The sequence below is a fragment of the Falco cherrug genome, chromosome 6 (assembly GCF_023634085.1).
Source record: "Falco cherrug isolate bFalChe1 chromosome 6, bFalChe1.pri, whole genome shotgun sequence".
NCBI lineage: Eukaryota > Metazoa > Chordata > Aves > Falconiformes > Falconidae > Falco > Falco cherrug.
Window position 1 is genome coordinate 43,809,833 of NC_073702.1, and position 24,686 is coordinate 43,834,518.

The 24,686-nt window shown below is 34.9% G+C and overlaps 1 protein-coding gene across 1 annotated transcript in view; it reads left to right on the plus strand.

Moving 5' to 3' along the window:
* ADGB (androglobin) overlaps nucleotides 1-24,686 on the plus strand; it is a 119,934-nt gene that overhangs the window by 39,677 nt on the left and 55,571 nt on the right. The window contains exons 9-14 of the mRNA XM_055714125.1: nucleotides 1,566-1,694; nucleotides 7,377-7,471; nucleotides 9,532-9,706; nucleotides 10,460-10,550; nucleotides 13,283-13,427; nucleotides 21,678-21,723. Of these exons, the coding sequence (XP_055570100.1) occupies nucleotides 1,566-1,694; nucleotides 7,377-7,471; nucleotides 9,532-9,706; nucleotides 10,460-10,550; nucleotides 13,283-13,427; nucleotides 21,678-21,723 (681 nt within the window). The remainder of the gene's footprint in view (nucleotides 1-1,565; nucleotides 1,695-7,376; nucleotides 7,472-9,531; nucleotides 9,707-10,459; nucleotides 10,551-13,282; nucleotides 13,428-21,677; nucleotides 21,724-24,686) is intronic.

Here is a 24,686-nt window from a genome sequence, read left to right on the forward strand (position 1 = left end):
CTTTTTAGGCTAAATGTAAATAAAGTTAGCATAACCTCTGGCTTAGAATTTGTGTATCTTTATTATGCCACAGGCAATGTTTGTTGTCTCACCAAATATGTTGCAATGGTGTAAATTCGAAAAGGTTTTGCTTTAACTGTAGGTCTCATTAGAAGCAGTGCTAGTCTCTTATTTTATGAAAACAGCTTCATTTTATGGCAGAGATTTGTTCAGCTCTGTGTCACAGCTGTTTCTTTAAAGCCTGGTTCCTTGCAGAGACATAACAATCAGAGAGCTTACAGTTTCCCCAAAGGAAACACTACTCTGACCATAAATAAATTAAACATTTCATAATGGATGTTACAAAATGTGATTGCCTACAGAGTCCTAATAAGTACATTCTAATGTCTACCTGCATTTTTATTTATAGCAGCTTTTCTGTTTATGCTACTAGGTATAGGTATTAATTTTCTTCAAGAGCTGCTCATCCTATTTCCATTTAAATGAAAAACCTTAGGTTTAGAAACTTACTTGTTCCAGGGTATTGTTCTCTAGTGTCTGTATTTGAGACTAGTTTTCTTAGTTTTTGTTTTTAACTTGAAGGCATGGATGCAATTTCGCAACACTTCTAATGTCTTTGGAAGGTACAAATCGTATACTAAAATTTCTGTTTTTTCCTTGATTTTCAGAAAAATCCTTTCCTTCCACACTTTGAATCCCAAAGACTACGTCCTAATACCAGAAGTGTTACAAAAATCTTAGGAGAGACCTGGCTGAGGGGGTAGTCTGTCTTCTTAGGAACTCTTGCTCTCATTTTATGACCTACCCACCAGTATAGTAGATATTTCAGTTTGGAATGGACATGCACAGGGATGCAGCCCCTGGGAACAGCACTGTCGTTTGTCTAACAGGGTGCTGTAATTTATTCCCAGAAAACTTTGTAAATTTAATCCTGCTTAAGACATAGAAATTCTGTTAGTAACTGAAACAGCTAAAAATAAGGGAAGCATTATGTTATGATACAGCTCTGTAATCTCCATCTCTGAGGCCACAAGCTCTGTTCAGATGCTTTATTAATGTTTGGGATCTTTTTCATTAGAAATGGATTTTCCTATAGTCTTAAGTTCTAAGGCTTGAAAGAAGGCAGTGATGGTGGGAGACTTTCTTCTTCCATGTCCATTGGGAACTTATGCCTCATCTGTGTTAGATTATTTTTTTTTTCTGAAGTTACTGATGCATAGGAGCAAGGACATGAAGAAAATATTTAACACAGTGCCAGGAATTCAGGAATCCCAAGCATTATATAGGGACGTGACAGTTGTGCACTAACGGGAAGGTGGCACCAAAGCCTTCCTGGCCCCTTCTCAGTAAATCTGCATTTACATTTTAAGAGTGTTGGTGTTTTTTTAACTGAATGGTATTAGTTCTTTATTGTATCTCACAGCTCTTCTGAGTTGGAATAGTTTGTTGTTGATTTTTTTTTTTTAGTTTAGCTAAAATGTCATTGAAGTATTTTACACATATGAGACTTTATGACTGAAAGTTTGTATCTGAGAAAAATATTTAATCTTTATTTTGCTGAATAGAAAAAGCAGAGCAGGGAGAGAATGGAAGGAAGAAAAGCAGAGAAGGAGAAAAAGAAAAAAACAAGTTAACACTGCAATCTTCACGAACGTTGGCAGAAAGCCAGCATTCTCTTAAGGCCTTATCTGAAGGTGAGTCCTATTTTGAAGCTAAAAATACAGACAGGAGATATATATGTAAAGCAAAGGGCTTTGCTTTTACTTGGTTTTGAACTTAATTGGGGGAAGGGATTATATATACTGATTTTTTAAAATATTGTAGTTTTTTTACAGGCTGAAGTCATTCTAACCTATTAAAATCTTGTAAATTATATTAAGAATAATATTGCAATAGTTTGTGTTTGATGTCAAAAGGTAAAGTAAATCTATGCAGAATATTTTGAAGTTGCTGGCCAGTCATGTAGGACCAAGATTTTTTCTACTAGTAAACTTTCTGTTAAAAAAAAAAAAAAAAGCCCAACCTCCCTTCTTCTCTAGTAACTTATCTACTTCATTCAGTAAATTGCAGCTGGAAAAAGCAGAAATGCTTCCTTGTTGAAGGGCAGGGTGACCACAGATATTCATGAGAATTCACTCCACAGTTTGTTTAATAATTTCTTTTCTTCTGGAAACGTAACTTGAATTTATTTTTTTGTATTGATACATTCATGATATCATAAAAATCAAGTTAATTCTTGATTTGTGCATTTCAATTTAATTATTTTAAAAAACCACCAATATATGGTTTAAACAAACCACAAGTGAATAATATGAATAAATTCAACTGATCAGTCAACAAGAAATGTTGTGCTTAGTAGCATAAAATACAGAAAATCTTCATTATTGTGCATTAAGCTGATTTGCTTTTGTGGTTGCTTATATTTGCATATATGCAGCATTTCCATTTGGCTAGCAGTAGGAAACATTTAATAACTAGAATATTATCTAGTTGCAAATCAAGACGTAAGAGTAGGTAGAACATCTGTCTTTGGGGAAATAGCTTCAAAGTAAAAATGTATAACAAGAATGCAATTCATTATGTAAATTGGATTCCTGATTCTTGATTTAAATCCTGATTAAAATTAGTGGTTTAAATAATTTTAATTTATATCAAACAGATATTGCTGTTTGTCATCATATTAATTTGCATTCCTACCTTATATACTATTAAAAGAGTTAAACAGCAATACATTTTAAAATGTATTGCAGGACCATAATTTGCTTTAGTGGTGGTAGTTGTGGAATAGGGAATGAGATGTTCCACGTGAACAGAAGGAACGTGACTAGTACTCAAGCACATCATGGAGAAAAAGCAAAGGCAAAGCAGAAGGATCCAAATGATGAATTCTAGAAACTGTGTGAAATGAGTGAAAGCACATTAAAAATCAGGCAGTGTTTCTGTATGAAAAACTACATGGCATTTTGATCTTTGTTCTGCCATTTAAAGCACAGTTTATGTTGTTTTCTGAAAGAGAGATAGTGGCCTGTGAAGAGGTTATTTAGAAAGGTTATTTAGTTTAGGGCTCAAATACGATGGTCAGAGAACTCTTTCATCCTAGGCTTGAACCAGAAACGAGTTTTGAAAAAGATTGAGGTAGATAGCTAACTAGTAAACTTGATAAGAATTTGAACAGAACTAGATGTGGAGATTATAAAGTCAGAGGCAGTGAGATAATTTAAGATTGTTGGACTGCAAGGGAAAAACCCCAGAACTGCAGTTTTAAATAATACTGAATTCAACCACATTTTTGTTGTGAGTTTGTAGCCACAGGAGAAGAAGCTTGCAGGCTTTATGAGACACAAGGGCTGGGTTCAAAGTCAGACTTCTGAGGCAGTAGTTGCAAAAAGTTTCCAAATTTTCTTGGGAATGTTGTAACAGTGACTTTACTAAATGCAACAATGTTTTTTTTTCTTTTTTTTTTTTGTTACCTTTCAAGCCACTTATGAAAAAAATAATCATTTTGAGCACCATAAAAGTATGTATTTCCTTATTGCAATATTTTGCTCTACCTGTTGAGTGTGAGGACTTTGAGGGAATTGTTCTTTCTGTGATAAATGTGAATTATTTCTAAAGAGGTATTTAAGTATTCTTGATATTGTTGATATTTTATTTCTAAAATGACAAAACTTTTTGTATTCATTGCATTGTATAGGCATTACCTTGTTTAGTTTCGTACATATTGACATACCACTTACTTCTAAGTATTTGGAAACTTCTCTTACAGGCTTTTGGTTTTGTGTGGGTTATGATGTTTTGGTGGATTGAGGCTGGCTGGCAGCTAAGCCCCCACCCAGTCACTCACACCCCACCAGTGGGATGGCAGAGAGAATCAGTAGTATTGAACCTCTTGCCCACCTCCAGCATGCTCGCTGGGGTAGCAGAGGAAGAAACAGAAAGATTTAACGCTATGTGAGTGCTGCTCAGCAACAGCTGACACATTTGGATCTGTTACCAACACTGTTTTGGTCACATATCTAAAACACAGCACCACATGGGCTGCTGTGAAGAAAGTTAGCTCCATCCCAACCAGACCCAACACAAATGTATAGATACACTTCTGAATCACTTAAGTACTCAAAGCAATGCCTACTGCACTCCTGAAAGTTACAGGATCCTCAAAATATTGGACCTGTTTCTCTATTCATCCTGTTGCATGGACCCAGCAGAATAAGGAGCCCTTCACCTAGGCAGTCAGGGCTCTTCCTGAGAGCAACCAGCTCTCTGGTCCTGTGGCTTGTCAGCCAGCCAGTCCTTGGGAAGCTTTTGTAGACAATTCAAGTGTTCCTCCTGGCCCATTTTAGCACACAATCTGCAGTTTTCCACTCAGCAGCTTTTCTTCCAATAACTATTTCTCCTTTCATACCTAGGAGTCAGTTTATTCCATAAAAAGTGTTTATGATGATATGATAGGATCTACTTGGGCCCCTTGTCCCTATAAAGAACCACCACTCCACTTTTCATTTATGTTTCTAGAGTAATGATTTTCCTAATAATTTCTGAACTGCTGGAAAGGGAATACTATTCCACTGGAGAGGGCGTTAGCCAGGTATTTGAGCATTTGTTCTACAAGTCAGCCATTTATTTTTGCTAAGTCTCATTGTGCCTTGATACGAGTTTTGTAATTAGAGACAATAGTATTTTCACAATATTATAATATTACACAAGTGTTGGAAGAGTTCTTTTCATTTTCCTTTGCCTATTCAAAAGAGTTTTCACTTAGAAGTAGGGACCAGAGCCTAGCATTTTGTTCCAGCTTTTCAAATGCATATTACCATACTGTAATATTTATGTCAATTCTGAAAAGCACGTACATCGTTTTTCTGAAGAATAGAAAACCACCCTCCAATAGACTAAGCTAATCCATGCCTAACACAACCACAGAGGTTAACATAAGAGCTGCATACATGATAAGAAGGATATTAAAAGCCAACTGAAGTGTTTTGGAAAGTTAAAACTCAGCATCAGCCTGTTTGACAAAAAAATATTTAATAGAAACATTAAGGTACAGTGAGAAAATTCTTTTGTGAGTCTTCAAAACCTATGATTTTTTTAAAAAATAAAAACAGTTCAGAACTACTGAAACTAGTAATTTTAATTCCTGGTCTGTCTTTTTAAGTGGCTGAATATATATTTTACATGGATCAATTCAAATGATACTTTCCCTTCTACCAGGGACTGAAACATTTGTTCAGGTTCCGTAGTACTCACTCTCTGTAAATGAATTTGCAAAGCCATGAATGTGAAACATAAGCAGCTACAAGAATTCAGAAATTTTTAGCAAAGCACCATAGAATTCTTAAATCCACATGGGTGGCTATAAATAACGGGCTTTGTTGAATCTGTTTTGTTGTACCATATGTTATAAAATTTTTCATCAAGGCTATCAGTCTTAAGTAGTTTCCCCAGATGCTGATTTCACACTAATCAACAGTACACTTGGTGGCAAATAATTTGCATACATCCTCCTTACTTTTTGTACAGTGGGAAAAGGTCAAGTAATATATTATTTTTTAAAACATACTGGCATATCTAAAAAATCTTTCTAGTATTGTAATAGTATTATTAAAGTGAATATGGTGTGCCTGGTTAATCATTTGCATGCTCTAATAATTTGTTCATTGCTGTTTATTGTCTGTCCTGCAGACATTGTATTTCACAACCCATCTGGACTGAGTGTGACCTCTTTACATTCCACCTGGTATTTGGTTAGATACTTTTATTTGATAAATACTTCTGCAAGCAATGAAACTGATATGTCTTGTGGCAGTACTGTTCTGTAGTGTGTAAGACATCATAGTTACTACTGCCGTATTTGTAACAGATCAGATATGTCAGTAGACACTGAGATTAAACCTAGATTATAGCCTTGCTTTTGAATAAATTGAAACCCACAGCTAACACAAGAGCTGTGGTTGATACAGAAATCGCAAGCGTGCAGTGAGAAATATTAAGAATCCACTGGAAAATAACTCTGATTTACCATCAGCTGATATTTAATTAAGTAATTGAATTTCTGGAAGAGTATTTAAGATTCAGAGATATCTTACTGTTTTAAGAAAAATAATATGACAAATCGTCTAAATAAATGGAGTCTGGTATTTTCCAGCCACTTGTCTGTCTTTCCTTTTCCTTTCTTTTCCCTTTTCTTTCTTTTTTTTTTCTTAATATGCAGATAGCATTGTTTTATTCCATTTCACAGAAAATACCTATTCTTAGAACAACTTCCAGCTGAATACTTACTAAGTGTAGGAAGCAATTATCCTGTATTTGAGGTGGAGCTGAAGAGAACAAAGACAAGACATTGTGGTGAAAAACAGGTGTCACAACCTGTGTACTGAAATCTGCTCTTCATATGCTTTCTTAGATGACTAAGGGAAAACAGAAATAGTCTTCTGTTGGAGCTGCCTTTTAGGTCAAACTGCAGACCTGTGTTTCTAATACTGTCTTTTTTAGATTTCTAGTTTTCCTTTAGCATGAGTGAACTGGCTGTCAGCCAGACAGCTTTGGTTTCTCTTCATTCAGGAATTAACAATGGCTTCTTTCACAGATACAGGTATGAGATGATTGCATGGTTGCCTAGTGCAACAGGTTCCTAGGGGTAACAAAGCGAACATGCCCTTGCTTCTATGCCTTGCCTCTGGCAGAATTAAAAGAAAAAAAGCTCCCATAGGGTGTGGGATAAGAGCTATGGAGTCATACCCTCACGCTTTCTGAGGCAGCCATCATCACTTCCATTCTCCCATCTCCTTGGCAGAAGTATGAGCAACAACCCTGGTTTATAAGCACTTTGTTTCTCAAACTGCTTATCTCAAGCTTCATATCCATGGCAAAAGTGGCCAGAGCACTGGATTTTGATTCTTTTGTTGGCAAGGTTGAATTTTGCTTTCACTGGTGAGCAGCCTTTAGCTAGTACTGACCAGTCGGTGCTTTTTTATTTCATCTACCCAGATGGTGTGTATTGTGTTCTTCATGCTAGTATCTAGTATTTTTAAATTTTGAAAAAAAAAGCAAAATAACGATGTCAAGAGCTACATCTGACCTTTTGCATTTCTAAGTCGTGGTTTCTGTTATTCACTTGTGTAGAAGAAATAAAATATGCAAAGTAGATGACCTAAATAGATTAAGAATTAAAACAATGAGTTTTTTCCATCTATGGCTTCTCTTCTGAGTAGTTTTCAATGAGCTCTTGTTTTCAATGAAATAACAGTCAGTAAAAGAAAAGAATAATAAAAATAAGGCAGAGAAAGCAGAATAATTTAGAGTGAGATACAATAACATTTATTGACTGTTTACAGCTTACCCGGTTCTAAGGTATGTTGATGTTTTCTGTGTAGAGTCTTCTGTGCCAGCCCAGCCCGAAATGGCCGTGTATGCTGCCTGTGTACCACTACACTTGTTTGAAGAGGATATTTTTTCGTTAGGGCAGATGGTAAGGTTCTGTGCTCTGAGAACAGGAAGGCATTACTTATTTTATTATCAGGGAGTTTCATTTGTAGCATCTATGTTGTAAAAAAAATAAAATAAAATTAGTGTCGTGAAGCTGTCGCCAGGTAATAACAACCAGTTAAATTTATCTGTATTCTGAACATGCATTTTCTTGCCACAGCCTGCTCATTTTTTCAGTTTTTTCCACTTTCCTCTGGATCCCAGAAGCTGAAGTCTCCTAGGAGAGACTAGTTTTGGACTAGAAAGTGCATCATGATGAGAGACTTCTAAATGGAAAGCCTAATTATTTTAAGGGCTACTTGAAAAACATGATTTTTTTTAAGACTACAGTTACTGACTTCTCCAATATACATTTTCTGATATGTTTTCTATAAGGAATAGCATGTTTATATCCTTGTATATCATTGGTGTTGCAACTGGTGAAAGCAGCTGGAGAGAGTATAACATCATGCAGCTGGGGAAAAAAACAATGCTTAAATTTCCACTTAGTCACTCACGTTCTGCAGAAAGCTATTAGTAATCCAGAGCAGGCTTTCTTGAGTTGGTTATTAATTAGATCAAATATTTTGTACATTTAAATCATATTTATCGTAATTAGAACATTAAAATTTCAGCTGCCTTTTCAGGAAACTGATAGGCTTCATAGAATAAAGAAATTTACACAAATGGTTTGCAGGTGTTATGCTTACTGCTCGTAATTCTTGCATTTTCTTTTTAGATTTTCTTTAAATTGTGTTATGTATTTTAAGCTGTTTTGAAGACTAGCTTGTTCTCTGTGATTTTATTTTAATTTAATTTAAGTTCTCAAACAATACAGTCTCTTTGCTAATAATAAGTCATCAAAAATCAAACAAAATGGTGACATAGGGATATGTTGTTCCTGCCACTTAACGTCTTGAGTCTCAAACTTGGCTTCAGTGTGTTAGGGTATAAAGATGACTGAAAAAGAGGCATGGCAGACCAAATAGGATGAGGCAGATGAATCTATATGTCTAAACCAGTATTTTAGTAAAAACTGCCAGAAAAACGGAAATTGTCAGAAATTAAACATAGAAGTAAGTGTAGTAGATTTCTCGTGGTTAAAATGGTTTAAAAAACACCATTCCTGTAATATATCTTTATACATTCAGAGGTCAAAGGAGGCTGTTATATTGCTTGTGTACTTTACCATGTTTAATTTGATCCTCTCCTTTCATGTAACTCTTGACAACCACAGCTACATTCTTTGCAGAGTTTGTACAGAACATTAGGAACATTTGACGGAGCAGGAGCAATTAAGAGACTTGCTGATGAGCATGTTAAAGCAATAAGTTATGGGTGGTTTATTTAGCAAATAAAAGGTGTATTTTTAAAATAAAAAGGACGTAGAAATCTTGTAACAGAACTTTCCATAGTGAAAAATGTGAAATACTGGACCATTATTATTTTAATGGGAAGAGCACCACTCAATGTCCACATCTAAAATTGCTCTTAAGTCTGTTGCTAAGGGCTTTGGTACACAGGTCAGCTGCAGTGTCTTCAATGTGTTTTCTTAATTAGCCAGCTTAACTTTAATGATTTATTGGTTCAAAGTGATATTACATTATGGAGATCTCACAAGTTACCTAAAAGACCAGCTGCTTTAAGAATTGCTGCTTTTTAAATTCAGCATGAAGTAAGGACTTTTTTCCATGGAAAAAGTATTTTAAAATATGTTTATTTAAATCAAAATATTGTCACTGTTGGTTTCTTACATCTTCATTCTGCTTCACTTATATGTTCTCTGTAGCACCTAACCCAATATGGTTGTATAAATAAGTTGAAAAAAGTGACAAATCTATTATGAAAAGTAAAATATATGTAAATACTTCTAAGTACTCAATTATACTTATTCTCCTGAATATCAAATTCTAATTAGAATATTTCTGGATAGTCTTGTCAGGCGAACTATTTTTGTTTCATTCATTATCCAAGCAGTTAGATTGTGCATACTGTTCTTCTTTGTCAGAGATGTGTGATTTGAAAGATCTGACCCTACTCAGATTGTCTTTCCATGTTTTGTAGGCTGATTCTTCAGAGAAGCTGAGGCAATATGGGCTTACCCACACATGTAGCCATCCTGTCCTGATCACTAGAACTAGGTCCTGTCCTCTGACAGCACCGCCACAACCACCACCAGTTCCTCGTTGGAAACTTTTCCGTCAGAAAAAGGAAACTGTTGTGACATCTGAGCCCCAAGGTCTGTCTGCTTAAACCTCCAAAATAAAATTGTAATTACATTTTAATTATTATAAACATTTTCAACACCAAACTTAGAACATTAGTTTAATTTCAATGGAACTTCCCTAGGGATTACTTTTTCTCTCCCGCAGCACCCCACCCCAATTTTGTATTACTTGCCCTTAGCCCTATTATTTCTTAAATGCTTTGGGAAGTGTCTTAATTTATCTCCAAAAATCAGTCTACTGGAGAAAATTAAGAGGGATTGCTATCAAAGCAATCATCAGCTCTCTGATGTGAAGCCATGAAAGCTTCTGAACACCTTTTAAACATTTAAAGTATGTAACTAGTCCTGCCACAACTCATAGGGTAAACTTGTTCTAGGGTTTGTCTATACTGCATAATGGAGTTAAATGCATGATGTGAGATAGCTTGAATATGAAGGCATTGTAGGCATGCTAGCAAAACATACTGGGATAAGAAACAGAGGAAATAAGCAAAGGCAGAATATGCTGCCACAGTTGTTTTGCGCTAATTTGGAAAACCTTATGTGTAGGTTAAACACACTTCTAATACCTTGCAGAATAAGGATCAGAGTATTAAGGACTTTTTCTTTCGTGACCTAGTCACCCCTGTTTGTTATCTTCCTTTCAAGTGTATGCAGTGATATTTGGAGAATTATTTAGGGGTGATGAATCACCTAGGAGAACTATTTGTCAAAATTATACTATTAAATATTTCTTTATATATTTAACAAGCTGCTTTTTTCCAGAGCCTGTGGTAAAGAAGCCTGAAGAACATGTTGAGATCTCTAGACTATTTGTGAATTACAAATCTAATCTTATCACAATACCCACAGACATGTAAGTATTCAATGTAGTTTCAGCATTACCATTGTATTATTAGTCCATTTCACTGTGGAAGTGAGATGGCTTCTGTTTACTGGTGTCACAGGGAAAAACTGCTCAGTTCATGTAGTCTAAAGTACATCAGGATGAGAGTATTGATTTATTGATGTCATGTAATTAATTGGCAGTGAACTGTAAATCTAGGGTCAATATCAGCAGTACAACAGATAAACCACTGTACTAGATGCTTTAAAAAGTTAACCAACACCTACAAAATTCTGAACACCTTTTAATAACTAATCACAAGAATTTCTAATCACGCACACAGAGGCGTACACCTGCAATGATATGCACCCTCCTGGCACAGGGTACAAGCATGCCTTCTTTCAGGAGTGCAGATTCTTCTATGTGCACACACCTCCTGTTGGAGATGCAAGTTGGGGTGCTCAAAGCTTTAAATGCTGCTCCATAAAATCTGCTAATCTACATGCTGGTGAGAAAGGCCACCGGGAGGTGGACGTGCACGCACCTTAGGGGTGGGTTCCTACTTGTCACACCCTGTACAGCCAGTCCCCTCGGTAGATGCTTGCTTCTCAGGGCATCTGACGTTGAAGGACAGAGAGCTCTATCACGCAAAAACACTTGCAAGTTTTTCTACTCAGTGGGCCCTGAATCACAGAATATTCAGTAGGTCGCTTCCACCAGAAATAGGAATGTTCTATGAAGTCTTTCAAATTTTTCCTCAAACTATTGGTCTTTTTCAATTCCTGCACATTAACAAGGAAGTCATTGACTGGCCAGTCAGTACTTTAATGGGCATTAACTATTTGGCATGTAACGATTAATGTTAATGTTTATGAATAAAACAGGCTGTTCTCTGTCCATTATAGTTGTTACAAGAAGCCTGAGAGTGCAGGTGAAGTTCATGCTCAAAACACAACTTTGCATAAATGCCTTTTAAAGACTATTTGGAAGTCTTATAAACCCTTGAAAGCCAGGATCTTTATACAGGGTGTCTTAGAGAGGAAGTTTCAGAAATTGATGTATACATGACCTCTGGACAATATTCAGTATAATACTTGCTCACTGACAAGAAAGAAAGGCTTACCCTTAAGTGTATCAAGGCCTTGTTTGTTTTCCTATGACCCACTGCGTAACAAATTTCTGTCAGGCTTCTGCTTATGATGTAGACATTCAGCAGACAACTGCTAGAATCATTAATCTCTCATTGTTACTGAACTCCTGACAGAGGAAGTATTGAATGTATCATATACCGAATGAGCACCAAAATGTTTGTCATTTTGGAGGATGTTTCTGTTCCTCAGACTGAGTCCAACCATTTGTAAATTATTGGAGGCATGTATATTTTTTAAAGGGTGTACACCTTTTGTTAAGTACATCTCTAAGTAAACTGAATAAATTACATACTTGGCAGCTTCTGAATTTTGACCGTCCTGATTTGATGGGTTGATATTAAACTAGTTAGATATTTTTTTTATTTTTAAATAGCAGCATTTGTCCATGGAAGAAATGACCTTTGAATATTCTGGGAATATCATTGTTTTGCTGATACAGTTACATTTTATTGGTTTTAAATACATTAAATTACTTACTGTTTGTTTTGAAATAGCAGGAGTAGAAATCCATAAAAATGCTCTAGGCAATATCCATTAATAGGTTAGTAAAAGAATCAGAGAATAATAATTAAGATGTTACATTATTTGCATAACAATATTTTTTATGTTGTTTTTTCATATGTAATGGGTTGTTTCATGGTCAACTGACCCATTTTGTCAAGAACAGTTTATTTAATGTGCCAAGTTTCCATGGCTATCAGCTAATTTAATGTCTTGTGATTTAATTAACAGGTAGTAACCAAAACTAAATTACAAGTATTAGCATTTCATTAAAGTAATATAGCTGCCCAAATAAGATAAGGGACTTAATACACAGTTGGGACTGAAACTATTTAATCTCTTACCTTTATTCTAATAAAATATGTTGAAACACTCAAAGGCAAGATAATTGTGACTGTTACTGATAAAAATCTTGGTATTTCATTACCTCAATCCTTAAGAAGAGGGCCAGATAACACATGCTTACATTTTTCTGTTGTTTATTGCTGCAGTAGCACAATTATGTTTATGCATGTCTAACTGGCATGTGTGTAACATTGTTTTGATCTTCTCCTAGTTCACTTAACAAGCAGTTACTGATATTTCCATCAGTTTGTACTTCTGCCTCCACTGAAGTCAGCAACGGAGCTTTCTTTTACTACAGCCAGAACAGGCCTTCCACAGGTTTCCTTGGTTATTGTGTGTGTTAGCTTAATGGTAGCTATGGAGACCTGTTTTGAGGGAAAAAAAAACCCTATTCTGACACAAAACTTTTTTTCTCTACCTCCATTTAAGTAGTGCACATTATAATTCCTTTTTTTCGTTTCTGGGGGCCATATAAATTTATTCACTTCTGGTGTTGTCATCCAGTTTTCCTCAGCTGACAGGTTTTCATTTTTTGAGAATCAGTTGGAGGCAACATTTCAGGTCTTTTGAGCATAGGTATGTGTAGAGCCAAGTAATGATAAGGAATATATGCATATATAGATTTTCTGCTGCCCTCTTAATCTGTCAAAATAAAGGAGATGCAAATTATTTTGACAAAATTCTGTTCAGAATAATAGTTATGAAGACTGTCATTTGAAAGTAAATGTATGGATTAAAGTGTTTGATTTTTCTTCTATTATTTAGCCGCTTTCCACAGTCTACCATCAAAAAAGGATTTCATTCTGTATCCTGTCTCCCTCCTGTTACTGAAAGAGATGAAAATGTAAATGACAGTAATGTGGATATGAATCAAAGTGGGAGACACTCGAATGCAGAAGACTATTTTCAGGTAATAATTTTCCTAATTATTTTTAACTTGACCTATTTTTATATTCCAAAGAACAGTGAAAGGCAAAATAGAAAATACTTAATACTTAAACACAAGTTTTTAAAGACTTTTCAGTAAGCTTTTTTTCCCCCTGCTATATAAGTAAATCCCCTACCCTTTCCACTTCATAGTTGCATTGATGTGTACTGGGTGGGAAATCTTTCCTAATAGTTTTTGGTTTAACCTTATATTTTTATGAATTATACCTCGCATTCTAAATGTCCTATTGCTAACGCTATGAAGTATTTTGGCTTTGCTCTTTAAAATCAGTTTGGTGGGAGAATCTTAAGAAGATAGTCAGGTGTTGTTATAAATAAACGTTACCTCATGGATTATTGTTATTCGGCTACAGTGAAGGGTGTACCAAGGCACGTGACTATTTGAAAAATGTAAACTTCATAAACACATGCCTTAAAAAGGCATCCTTATTTGGTTCTTAATTGAAAGACTCCAGGCTAGATCTAGAAAAAGAGTTAAGGCTTCAAAGATTAGTTTGCCTGCTCTTAAATTTCACTTTACCATGTAAGGGATTCCTCAGCCATGAATTAGACCCTCTGGCTTTCTGAGCGATATCATGAGAGTGACGTTCCTCCCGACAGGTTCACTAGATGCAGCACACTGACCATAGATTGCCCAAGCCACCTAAGGAAATGCTAGTTACTAAGTACTAGTCTCCACTGTAATTCTCCAAGACAGATAAGAGGAATCTTACCCAAGTTCAGTAAAACGTTACTAGGATGCCTTTGGGCAGTTCTAACTACTGTGAGGTGGTTTGGTTTTCTTTCCTTTGTTACTGTCCTTGTTTTTAAATTAGTATGTGCATGTGCTACCTAAGTCTGCTTTTAGATAAACCTTTAACAAAATGCTCCTTCTAATATTTAAATCTTATATGTTGAACAGAGAAAAATGTGTACTTCTAAAGAGTTTCTGGACAGTACACTATTTCATGCAAAATATTTTGTATAGAGAAATAATTTACAAAATAGAGAAACAGGGACATAAATATTGAAACAAACAAATAGAGCTCCACTGAGTTGACTTTATTTGCTCAATACCTACAAATGAACTCAACGTGGCAGCACCAGTATCTCTTCAATTTCATTCGCATTGCAGCTAACACTGCTCATAAGAACATTTGATAGCATTTCTCTTTTTGACTTTAAAAAAATTGAGGGGGAAAAGCAGTCTACCCAACATACAAATGCATTTAATTAAGTTCTAATCAAAATCTGTGTTCAAATCAATAAACCAGTTCTATTTTGGGGAAGATGTAATTTTAGCTTGTAAATGTTTAGTACAGTTCTCCCTGCTACATTTATTTTCTATCCCAAGCAAAGAGCGATTACTTTTTCCTTATCTGTTACATTTAGTATGATTACAGTACAGAAAATAATTTAAAAGAACCTATAAAATGTATTCATCCATAGTGCTGCATAAAGGAAAAAAGCAAGAAAATCCTTATCTGCACAATCCTGTAGTAAAGATGACCTAATAATTTTAAAATTTCTACTGTCCTTTTCTGGGCAAACAGATAAATCTACTTGGGGATAACATTTGTGGTATTTGGTTGATCTATAGTGACTTCCTGTAGGGCTGCAAGATGTGTTTGAAGATCAAAGACATACTGTTAAGGATAGTATATAATAAGGTATCTTCATGAACAAAGAAAAAGAGAATTTAGTTTGGTAGATTTTGAAGTAAAAGGGAAATAATTTTCTATGTAATTTTTGGAGTGCATTTTTATAGGTTCCTCTTCAGAGATGCTCTCATATCATTTTTGTATTTCAGATGTGAAACTCAGTTGTTTTAAACTGTTCTGTATCTATTGTGTATATAGAAAATATGCATGTGTGAATATAGTTATTGTGTATTTATGATTTAAAAATAAGGCAATTCTGTAGTGAAGCAGAATTCTTTGCAATAGAATATATATGTAGCTATTTTGTGTTTTGCATACATTTTATAAACAATAGTTTAATTAGTACTTCATTAATATTTCACCTTTTAAAGTGTTTTTAATAATTGCAGCTTATGAAAATCATTACAAAAGTTCTGTAAGTAGCATCTTAAAATATATAATATTTATTGGTTGTATGACTTCAGTCTCTCTAGCTGTACAGATATAGATTTAGTTATTTACAAACTATAGACATTTATGTGCTGTAAGCATAAAAGTAGTTTGGAACATCACTTTGATTTTCTTCCCTAGTCCAAAAGTGTAAAAACCACGTGAATATGGAAAGCTGGTTTGTTGCTGTAGGACACGTGGTCACGGAGAGGCAAGGGCAAGTAAGAAAATACAAGACAGGCATTGATAAAACTGGAATGGTTGGAAGAAGATATGTATGTGTCTTAGTCTGAGGGTGATCTGATTCAGCTGTGAAACGTAAGAAGTCATGAGCAGCTGACTGACTTATACTTGAACTTTTGCCTCAATTTAAAACTCAGCTGAAAATGCTATATTTATTAATAGCTGCAGTATGTGACTAGGACTGCATTTCTGTGCGTTGTAAAAGAAAATAATGTTTCTAACTTGCAGATCTATCTTAGTTTCACATATTACATCAACAAAATTACATAGATACCTCTGGGAGATTCATTATGGCGGAGCTTTCTTTCCATAGGTTTAAAACTTGAAATAAAAATATACATTTATACTTTTTTTAAAAATTGATTAATGATTTAAAAAGCAAACACTGAAAGAGAAACTTTGGTAAACTCACTAGATTACTGGTAATTTGTAGAATTTTGTGTTGTAGTATCCTGAGTGTGAATAACTTTGGCTCCATTTTAAACTGTGCAGTTGCTATTCGGGAGACCTCTGCTTTGAAAACTTTGATATAGATTTGGTAGATCTTTGGGATGCAGTAGTTTTATGCTTTGAGCTGACTGAAATTCAGTCAGTTGCTATGCCAGACACTCAGCAAGTTAAAATTGGCATATTTCAATTCACTGCAATGTAAACTGTATGAAGTTACATCACTGAATATCTGCTTCACTGTTCCTAAGGTCTGTTGTCACAGAAACAGAGACCAGTGATAAATGAAAGATAAAATTTTAGGAGCCAGATAAACCTTCTTTGAAGAATATCAAGTTGGAAGACATGGCATTATCCCTCGTGTTCCCAAAGTACTCCTCCCAAAGAACAAAAAAATGCTTTATTATTGATTTTTTTCAAACTTTTTTTGCCTTGAATTTCCCATCCCCTCTGATTTTACAGTTCTGAAAGCTTTGTAGATTTGCATTAGGAAAAAAAATCTTTAAAAATATCTCTTTTTGGTAGTTAAATTGACCTTGAATCACACTATTATTAAGGAAATAAATTTTGTGATTTTTTTAAAAACCTCCATAAAATAGGGCCCAGTTCTTTAATGAAAAGGCTTGCTTTTATTTTTCTTCACTAGGAAGGTAAGTAAATTATACATGTAAGATGTGCTGAAACGCATGTGAAAGTAGGATTTTGGCTTTTTCCAGTTGGTTGGAAAAAATTATAATTATTTGTGGAATAATAGCTTCCTGAAATAGAAAGATTTTAGAATCTGATTTTTTTTTCTTTAATTTTTGTTCCTTATCCATTTTTGTGGTCAGGAAAAAAGTGAAAGTGTCGTCATATGTAAATTGCACAGTGTCTTACAGTTTTCTGGAACAGTAATTTTGGCAAACTCACTTGAGAAAAAGATGATCCTGGAATAGTATTTCCTTGTAGCTCTGCCATTAAAAAGCCTACTGGAATACCCTTCCATCATTGTGATGAATTCTTTAGCACAAGTTATCTCTAATTCCATTGAGAAGAAAGCTGTTTGCATTCTGTTTGAGGAAATGTTGACTCAGTAACAAAGCAAGAAAAATCTAAGCCAAGTATGTTTACCCTCAGAATTTGCAGCGGCTACTAGGTATTTTAATAGACTGACCTGATTGCTATATTCAGAAATCTTAAGCAGAACACTCCAATCTTCCTTTTTGGCTTCTTCAGCGCCAAGCTCCCTGGCAATGCTATTTTCTAGAGCAGAAGGGTTAAAATTGCCACTCTCTCCCACTGATATAAACACAATACACTTGCTTTTCAATGTTTGTGTTTACCTAGTTTTTCTTAGTTCAGTGCCGTCCTTTTATATATGCAAGCTCAGTCTTGCCTTCTGCTTTACAACTGTTCCCTGTCTATTTAGTTTACATGCTGTGTTGTGTGCTTTTCTCATGTTCCTTATAAACATTCAGGACTTGTATCATAACAAGTCCTTTTTTTTCCTCATTTTAATCCTTCGGAGGCTGTATTTCATAAGCCCAGTGAATTGGTATTGAGTCAACAGGAGGGCTATGTAGAAAATGAAAAATTCAATTTTCTTCGCAGATTTTAGAGTTTTGAAAATTGCTTCGGTCTGCACAAAATTAAATGTACAAAATACACAAAACCTGTGCAAAATCCTGTTTGTTTTTTCAGGAAAAAAGTATACATGAGATGAGGTACATGAATTAGAAGAGGGACACAAATTCAGACACTTGTGGTATAGAGAATCTTTCCGATGCACCCACAAGTATCTGCTTGCTTATACAGATGGGACAGCTCCCAACATTAGAGACTGAATAAAAGAGAAGCTGAGTTGGTAATCCAATGTTTTTAAGCCATTCCTAAACCTCAGTCTGTGCACAACTTTGCAGCTGTTCTTTTGTACCAGTGCCTTTTTTCAGGAGCCACCTCTCTTTTGCTCACATCACAGCTAAAACAAGAACTGGTATTCCATGTAGTGAAAACACTGACTCAGGAACAGGCAAAAAACATTGTGTCCAAGTGACTGTAGATGCAAAACTCTTTGATGATACGACTCTCAGGTCAACATGAAGCCTAGAAATGTAATACAGGGTTCAATCTTAAGAAGTATTTTGGTCATCTTTGTCATTTTGGAGGTAGATTCAAAATGGATTTTTTTAATCTTAACAGTGGTGTATTTGAAGCTTTATTCCTTTACCTGCCATTATATCCATATACATGTATATCTATTTGGAAGAAGACTGGTGTTTTTTATTAAATAACTGGTGTGAAAAGATTTGCCATGCGTCATTTCTACAATAGAAAAGGATACTGGGCTTATAAAAGTATCAGATTTTTAAAACATTATTTGGTGGATTTGAATAAAATAATGACGTAACTAATGTTAGGAGGCTGAAAAATGAGCAAATCCTCAAAAGTAGCAAGATAGCTATACATTTATGAATTACCATTATTTTTACAATTATGTGTTAATGATTTTAAAGCATAATAGATGATATATTAGATTTTTAAGTTTACCGGCAAATTTTCCTCACATGTTGCATTCAGATTTCTCATTAATTGCAGGAAGAACATTGAGTAACTAAATTCTCTGGAGTCTGTGTGCATCCTTTCATGCTTCACAGCTGGATACAAGTACTATTTATTTACTTATTTATTTATCCATCCACTACTGTGGCAGCAGACCTGACCTTTCAGACAACATGTGTTCATTAAGGTGTTAATGAACGTTAGTTTCTTTTTCTGTGCCAATGTCTGTTGTTGTAGCTGAGACAATAGCATAATAGAATGAAAACTTCCTTGACATTCCCAGTTGTCCCAGAATCAGTGAGGTTTAGGTAGACAGATACATCCCTTACCATTAGAGAAGCAGACAGCTTTTGACTAGGTTATGTTTGTGTTCCAAAAACTGAGTAAATCAGCCTACAGGAGTCTCTACACACATCTCAGACTGGCTGAAGTAACATCACTAAGCATCCAGATTTTCAGGGTATGTTCTTCTTTACTGAAAATTCTGTTGAAGCAGTTTTGGAGGGTTTTCTGTATCCTTCCAGGCCTTCCTGCTGCCAGCTGTTAATACCAACAAAGTAGCCCTATAGTAAGCTGCCCCATGTCCATACTAGAAGCATGGATCATGTGTACTGTTCATGAACAGTAAATCTGGCAGAAAGTGCTAGACTCATGGTACAAACGTTACCATCTCCAAGGCTTGGACAGTCGATCTGATACTTTTTATGCTTTGGACATGTCTAGGATTTCTGAGAAGAAACTCGAGAAATTGTACAGTTGAGATGTGCCTGTTTGGTGAATCCTGTGACTCCTACAAATTTGGCAATATTGGAATCTTGCAGGTTGTAGACTCCCATGAAGAAATATGACCGCTGTATGCATGTGTTCTTCTGAAGTTGATTTAAAGGGGAGAACTGTTTCAGACCCAAATGTTGAGGCATGACTGTCAATGTCATGTGACAAGTGCTGACAGCTTCCTTTAGTTTTGCACAGTTGTATGTACCGAAGCCTGGAAACAGGTACATGGTCAATCAAAAAAATTCTGTTTTGTCCTTTTCAGCTCATTTGCTCTAGAAAAGCAAGAAATCAATCCAAAAAGGGACCTGTAAGACTTAATATATTTCAACTACCAATTTTTTCAGCCACCTGTTAACAATTTCAACAATGTCTGTTTTTCTCTTAATTGCTGTTTATATTAGATCTGTCCCCAGCTTTGACTCATGAATATTTTTTAAAAAAACCCACAATGAACTTGGAATAAAATTTAGGGTTTGTGCTGTGCAGAAATGGGCTTTCAAATTTTCTCAAACAATACTGAGTTAATTTATAATTATTAAACTATTTGGTACTTTGTATTTTGGGACAGAGACTTAAATCTGTAGTTTATTCTCTCAACTCTTGTGTTTAGTTAGTTCAGAGATCAAATACCTAATATTTTGATAGAGATGAGATTCCTGAGTCTAATCTGGGCCTGTGAATGTGCTGTAAAATATTGCAGAAAGATTTTTACTGCAACCAGGAATTAAAGTAGAACACTATAAGTCTTTAAAGGAAGCATTCGCAGGTCCCTTCATATTGTGTACGCAACATAGTCTGTAATAGGAAGTTTCAGGCACAACCTGGATTTACAGAACAATGACTTTGTGCAAGCTTTAGGTACTGTTCTGACCTACCATCCAGTCTAACTTACTCAGACTAGAAATGATATCTGTCTGCCCCTGAAAAAAATGTTTCTAGATTGTGCTGAGAAAGTATAAATGCAGCTTCAAGTCATTATAGCTGCCACAACTCCTCTTTGAAATGCAGAACAGAGAATCACTGTGTCCCCAGATGCTGGCCAGCTCAATGCTATCTGTTTCAGCATTAGTGCCTTTGACACATGTAGAGGTGGGTATACGTGAGGACTTCGGGGGGAAGTGTGACAAAACTTGTTAAAGGGAGACCAGGTGTGAAAAGAAGCTTGAAAATTTGTTTGCAGTAGTCTTTTTATGTTCTAGTATTTGTCCTTGCAAAGGCAAAGCTAGTTCAGTTAACCCATTAATAAAACTACATTCAAATAGGAAATAAGCTGGAAACTGTGGAATCTTTCTTGGGCTTTCCCTCCTTAAAGGGAAAAAAAAAAAAAAGTGCAAGCGGGTCTTGTGCAGAGTATGTCATATTGCAGGTAAGAGGGCAGTCAGACGGAAGGATGACTAGGCGTGCATTTTTACCAATATCAAAGATTTTAATCTGTCAGTGAAAAGGATGCTGTCTTTTCAAAGTGAATGAGCGGACTTTCAGAAGGGCTGGCTAACTTAATTTCAACCTTAAATGTAAGTGGATATTGCATTCGTATTAGTTCAGCAGCTCTATCTTGGAAATGGGATTGACCAGGATAAAGTTGTTTGCCAAAAACATTAAAAAAGAGCAGGCTACTTTGTATTTATGCAGCTGATAGAAAACAAAAGATGCTGTAGCAATCAGGCATGCTGTTGCCAGTGTCAGTTGTGTATGCTTCCACAGCTTGTTGGAAAAGGACATATACTTTCCAAGAATGGAAACTTAGAATAGAAAAGAACAGAAATGGTTCTGGAATAGGACTAATTAGTTCTTAGAATAGAACTTGTTTTCTTTTCAAAGAACAGTAATATCAAAGAACATTTTTTTTTTTACTAGCAGAGGACTAGGCATATGGAATAGCTTTTATCATAGACTCCAGATCACATGTACTTCTCTAGAAAAACATTAGCCTGCCTATTGGTGATGTATATGTAGGTATTATGGTGAATTTTATTTTTTCTATTTTTTCTTTTCTAAAAATATATACTACAATGATAACTTACTAGATTGTTTCTCCATCTCGGGAAGGACTGCCCCCAAACAAAGTATTTTCTTTAACAAAATAATGCAAGATTATAATAACATTGACGGGGTTTTGTTGTTTTTTTATCATATAGGAGACCACCCTCTTTTGGCAGCAAAACACACAGAGACTCAGTAAAGGTAAGTGTGTTTGAAGTTTATGTTCAGACTTCTGCCATTCCCATATTGTTTGGCCTCAATGTTAATCCTCATGTACAGATATCAACACTCTTATTTATGGATGTTGGTTTAATGGGAAAAGATTTTGAAGAACTGGTAATACCATATGTAATTACATAGAGTAGAATCTTCAGATTGCTATTTACAAATGCCTAATTTACAAGAATATTTTGAAAATATAACGCTTTTCCTAAGTTATTCACCAGTAAAATACACTGGATGTTGTACAGAGAGCTCTTTTTCTAATCACTATGAATTACACTTTTTTTTTCCTCCCTGAAGTAAAAGGACAACTTCCATTTCAATAAATATTGATTTATTTTTTTTTATCTGTTCAAGATTAGTATTGGAAGAGTATTCAAACTGAGTCATTTTTTTCAAAATGTGTACTGCTTTAAGTGAATGTGTTGAGAGTTTGGTCAGGAGAAGTTACTGAGCCACTTTTAAAAAAGACGTGACCAGATTTGCTTGGTGAACAATGAACCTCTCCTAAAACTGGCTGCGAGGAAACACCTTTCCTTTTACCTTAGTTCTGAAAGTGAATTTTGGAGCAGAATAAAGTGTGAAACGTGAATAGGATTTGTACTTTATTTACACCATGATTCATACATGTGACACATCTTGGGTTTGATTTTCAACCCTTCAGTCCACGTAGAAGCCTGTGCAATGCACCTGTGCTTTTTAAGCATTTCTGAAGATTGATTATCATGGTGGGGAAAGGCATAAGAGTACTGTTTTAAAAAACATTTTTATTTTAATCTCTAAAATGTCTATGATGCCCTCTTGCAATAATTGAGAAATACAATACATATCTTCTCAGTTAAAGCATGTGCACAACTCCCTGACTTCTACTTAAACTAATGTCTAATTAAACCCAGTAATTTTACACACAAAGTTTAGATATTTTCACAGTTCATAACACTATTTTCATTCTGGAAAAATGTGCACCCTATCAACCATCTCTAGTAACCCTAGTAAATAGGGTAATAAGAGATAAGTTTATAAAGGGAGGGTACACGACCCAACCAAAAATCTGAGTCGTACTAGAATTATAATGAAGAGTGAGAATACATTTATGATTTTAAAATCTCTTGAAGCAAATGAAGATCATACTTCTCCAAAACCTATACTAAGAAATAGTTTTTAAACAATTTTGGTAAAATTTGTTCAGTACAAGCAAAAGATATAATTTTGAGATTATGCTTTTAAGAACTGATACTGATTTAAAGTACTTTAGTGCTTGAATATCTTTTCTTATTAATTTTTAGTAATATCATCCTAGTAAAAAAAGAACCTAACCAAAAGAATCTCACTTTATCAAAATGCTACAAGTTAAAGAGCTGGAAATATATAATTCAGTTATTCTTTCACCTCTCAATGCCAAAACCTAACAGAGATATAATACTTTGCAGTAGACTACTCCTTAAGCCTGCCATGAATGTGTTGGGAACTTGGAGTATTTTTGTAGCTGTCACTATTAATTGTTTCTGAAGCTAGCATATCTCAATAGCCAGATTGCCATCTTTTCTGCTTACTCAAAAGTATGCTCAAGAAATGCCCATTGAAGAAAAGCTTCCATGGTACAACCAAGGAAAAGGACGAAGTGGGTATTTCCATCCTCTGGCCCATAGTACTAATAATTCACATAACTACTGTAACAAAATCATTTGTACTCAAGTTCTCTTCACAATCTCCAGGCCATCTCAACCATATGTTGTCATTTCGCTATGCAAAATCCATTTATTCCAAATTTACATAGCAAGTGTTAACAGTCATTAGAGGATTTGAAGACTTTTCTTTAAATAACACAATTCCTTTTAATGTCTTAATTATGAAATAAACCCATCTTCAAAAAATCCTTTTTAAAAGAAAAAAAAATTGGGAGAGGAAGCTTGGCGATATATCTTGGTTTAATGCTTTGCATTGTGCCATGCGCTGTAGATTATGAGGTTTACTTTGTATTACTGTTATTTCAAAACGATTTGTTACAACTAACTCCACAAAATGTGAGTGTGAATCATGAACCAAAACTGAGAGAAATAGAGAAATCTTTTAAAAAATCTTTTATTTACGAGAATGAGGGTTTTAATATACTTTTTAACATAGCTAAAATTGCCCAAATTCGAATGAGATTTCAATAACTTTGTTTTAGGGTTTGGTTACAGGTTATTAGACAGTTAAATATATGAATAATGTAATGTCAATGGAAGTTCTTTCTGTTCACTTGAATGGATTTGAAATACATTCCTATTGAGAACAGTGATATTTTACAAGTAAACTCACATATGTATACCAGTCCTTTCTTGGATGTATGATTGCTTTTCAATATTTCAACCTTTTGATTTAGGAATCTCTGTCCTTCTATGTATGTTTAAACAAATAAAAGTTTTAAAATAGTCTCATTAAACTACTTAGGCTGCTGAAGTCCAGTGAAATTTTGTGCTATGCCAAAATTCATCAAATGCAGTGCAGTGTTTTTGTCAGTGCATCATTGTCTGTCTGTAGAATGTCCTCAGAGTAGGAAATCATAGCTTTGCAAATTTACCAGCACAAAAAAAAATTGTCCTAAAACATATAATTACACTTCTGTGCTTTGTTGTAAAATGAAAATATGTACATTTACACTTATTCTGTGTTGTTATGATAAAGCAGTTACATTCTCTCTATAAAGTGCTCTTGTATGATTTCAAATTGCTTTTGGTGCAGATACTCAATCTGATGAAAGTTGTTTGTAGTATCACACTATTCCTACCATTATGTTATCTCAAAGAAATCTTGCTGTGCCAGTATTTGTCCAGAGACATGATGAAACTAAAATGCAGGCTGAAAATTACAAAGCCAGAAAGTGAAATTTCAAATAAGCATGCTGGAATTAAGTATGACATTGCTGTACAGTGTATGCAGGCTATATTGAAGCAGTACAC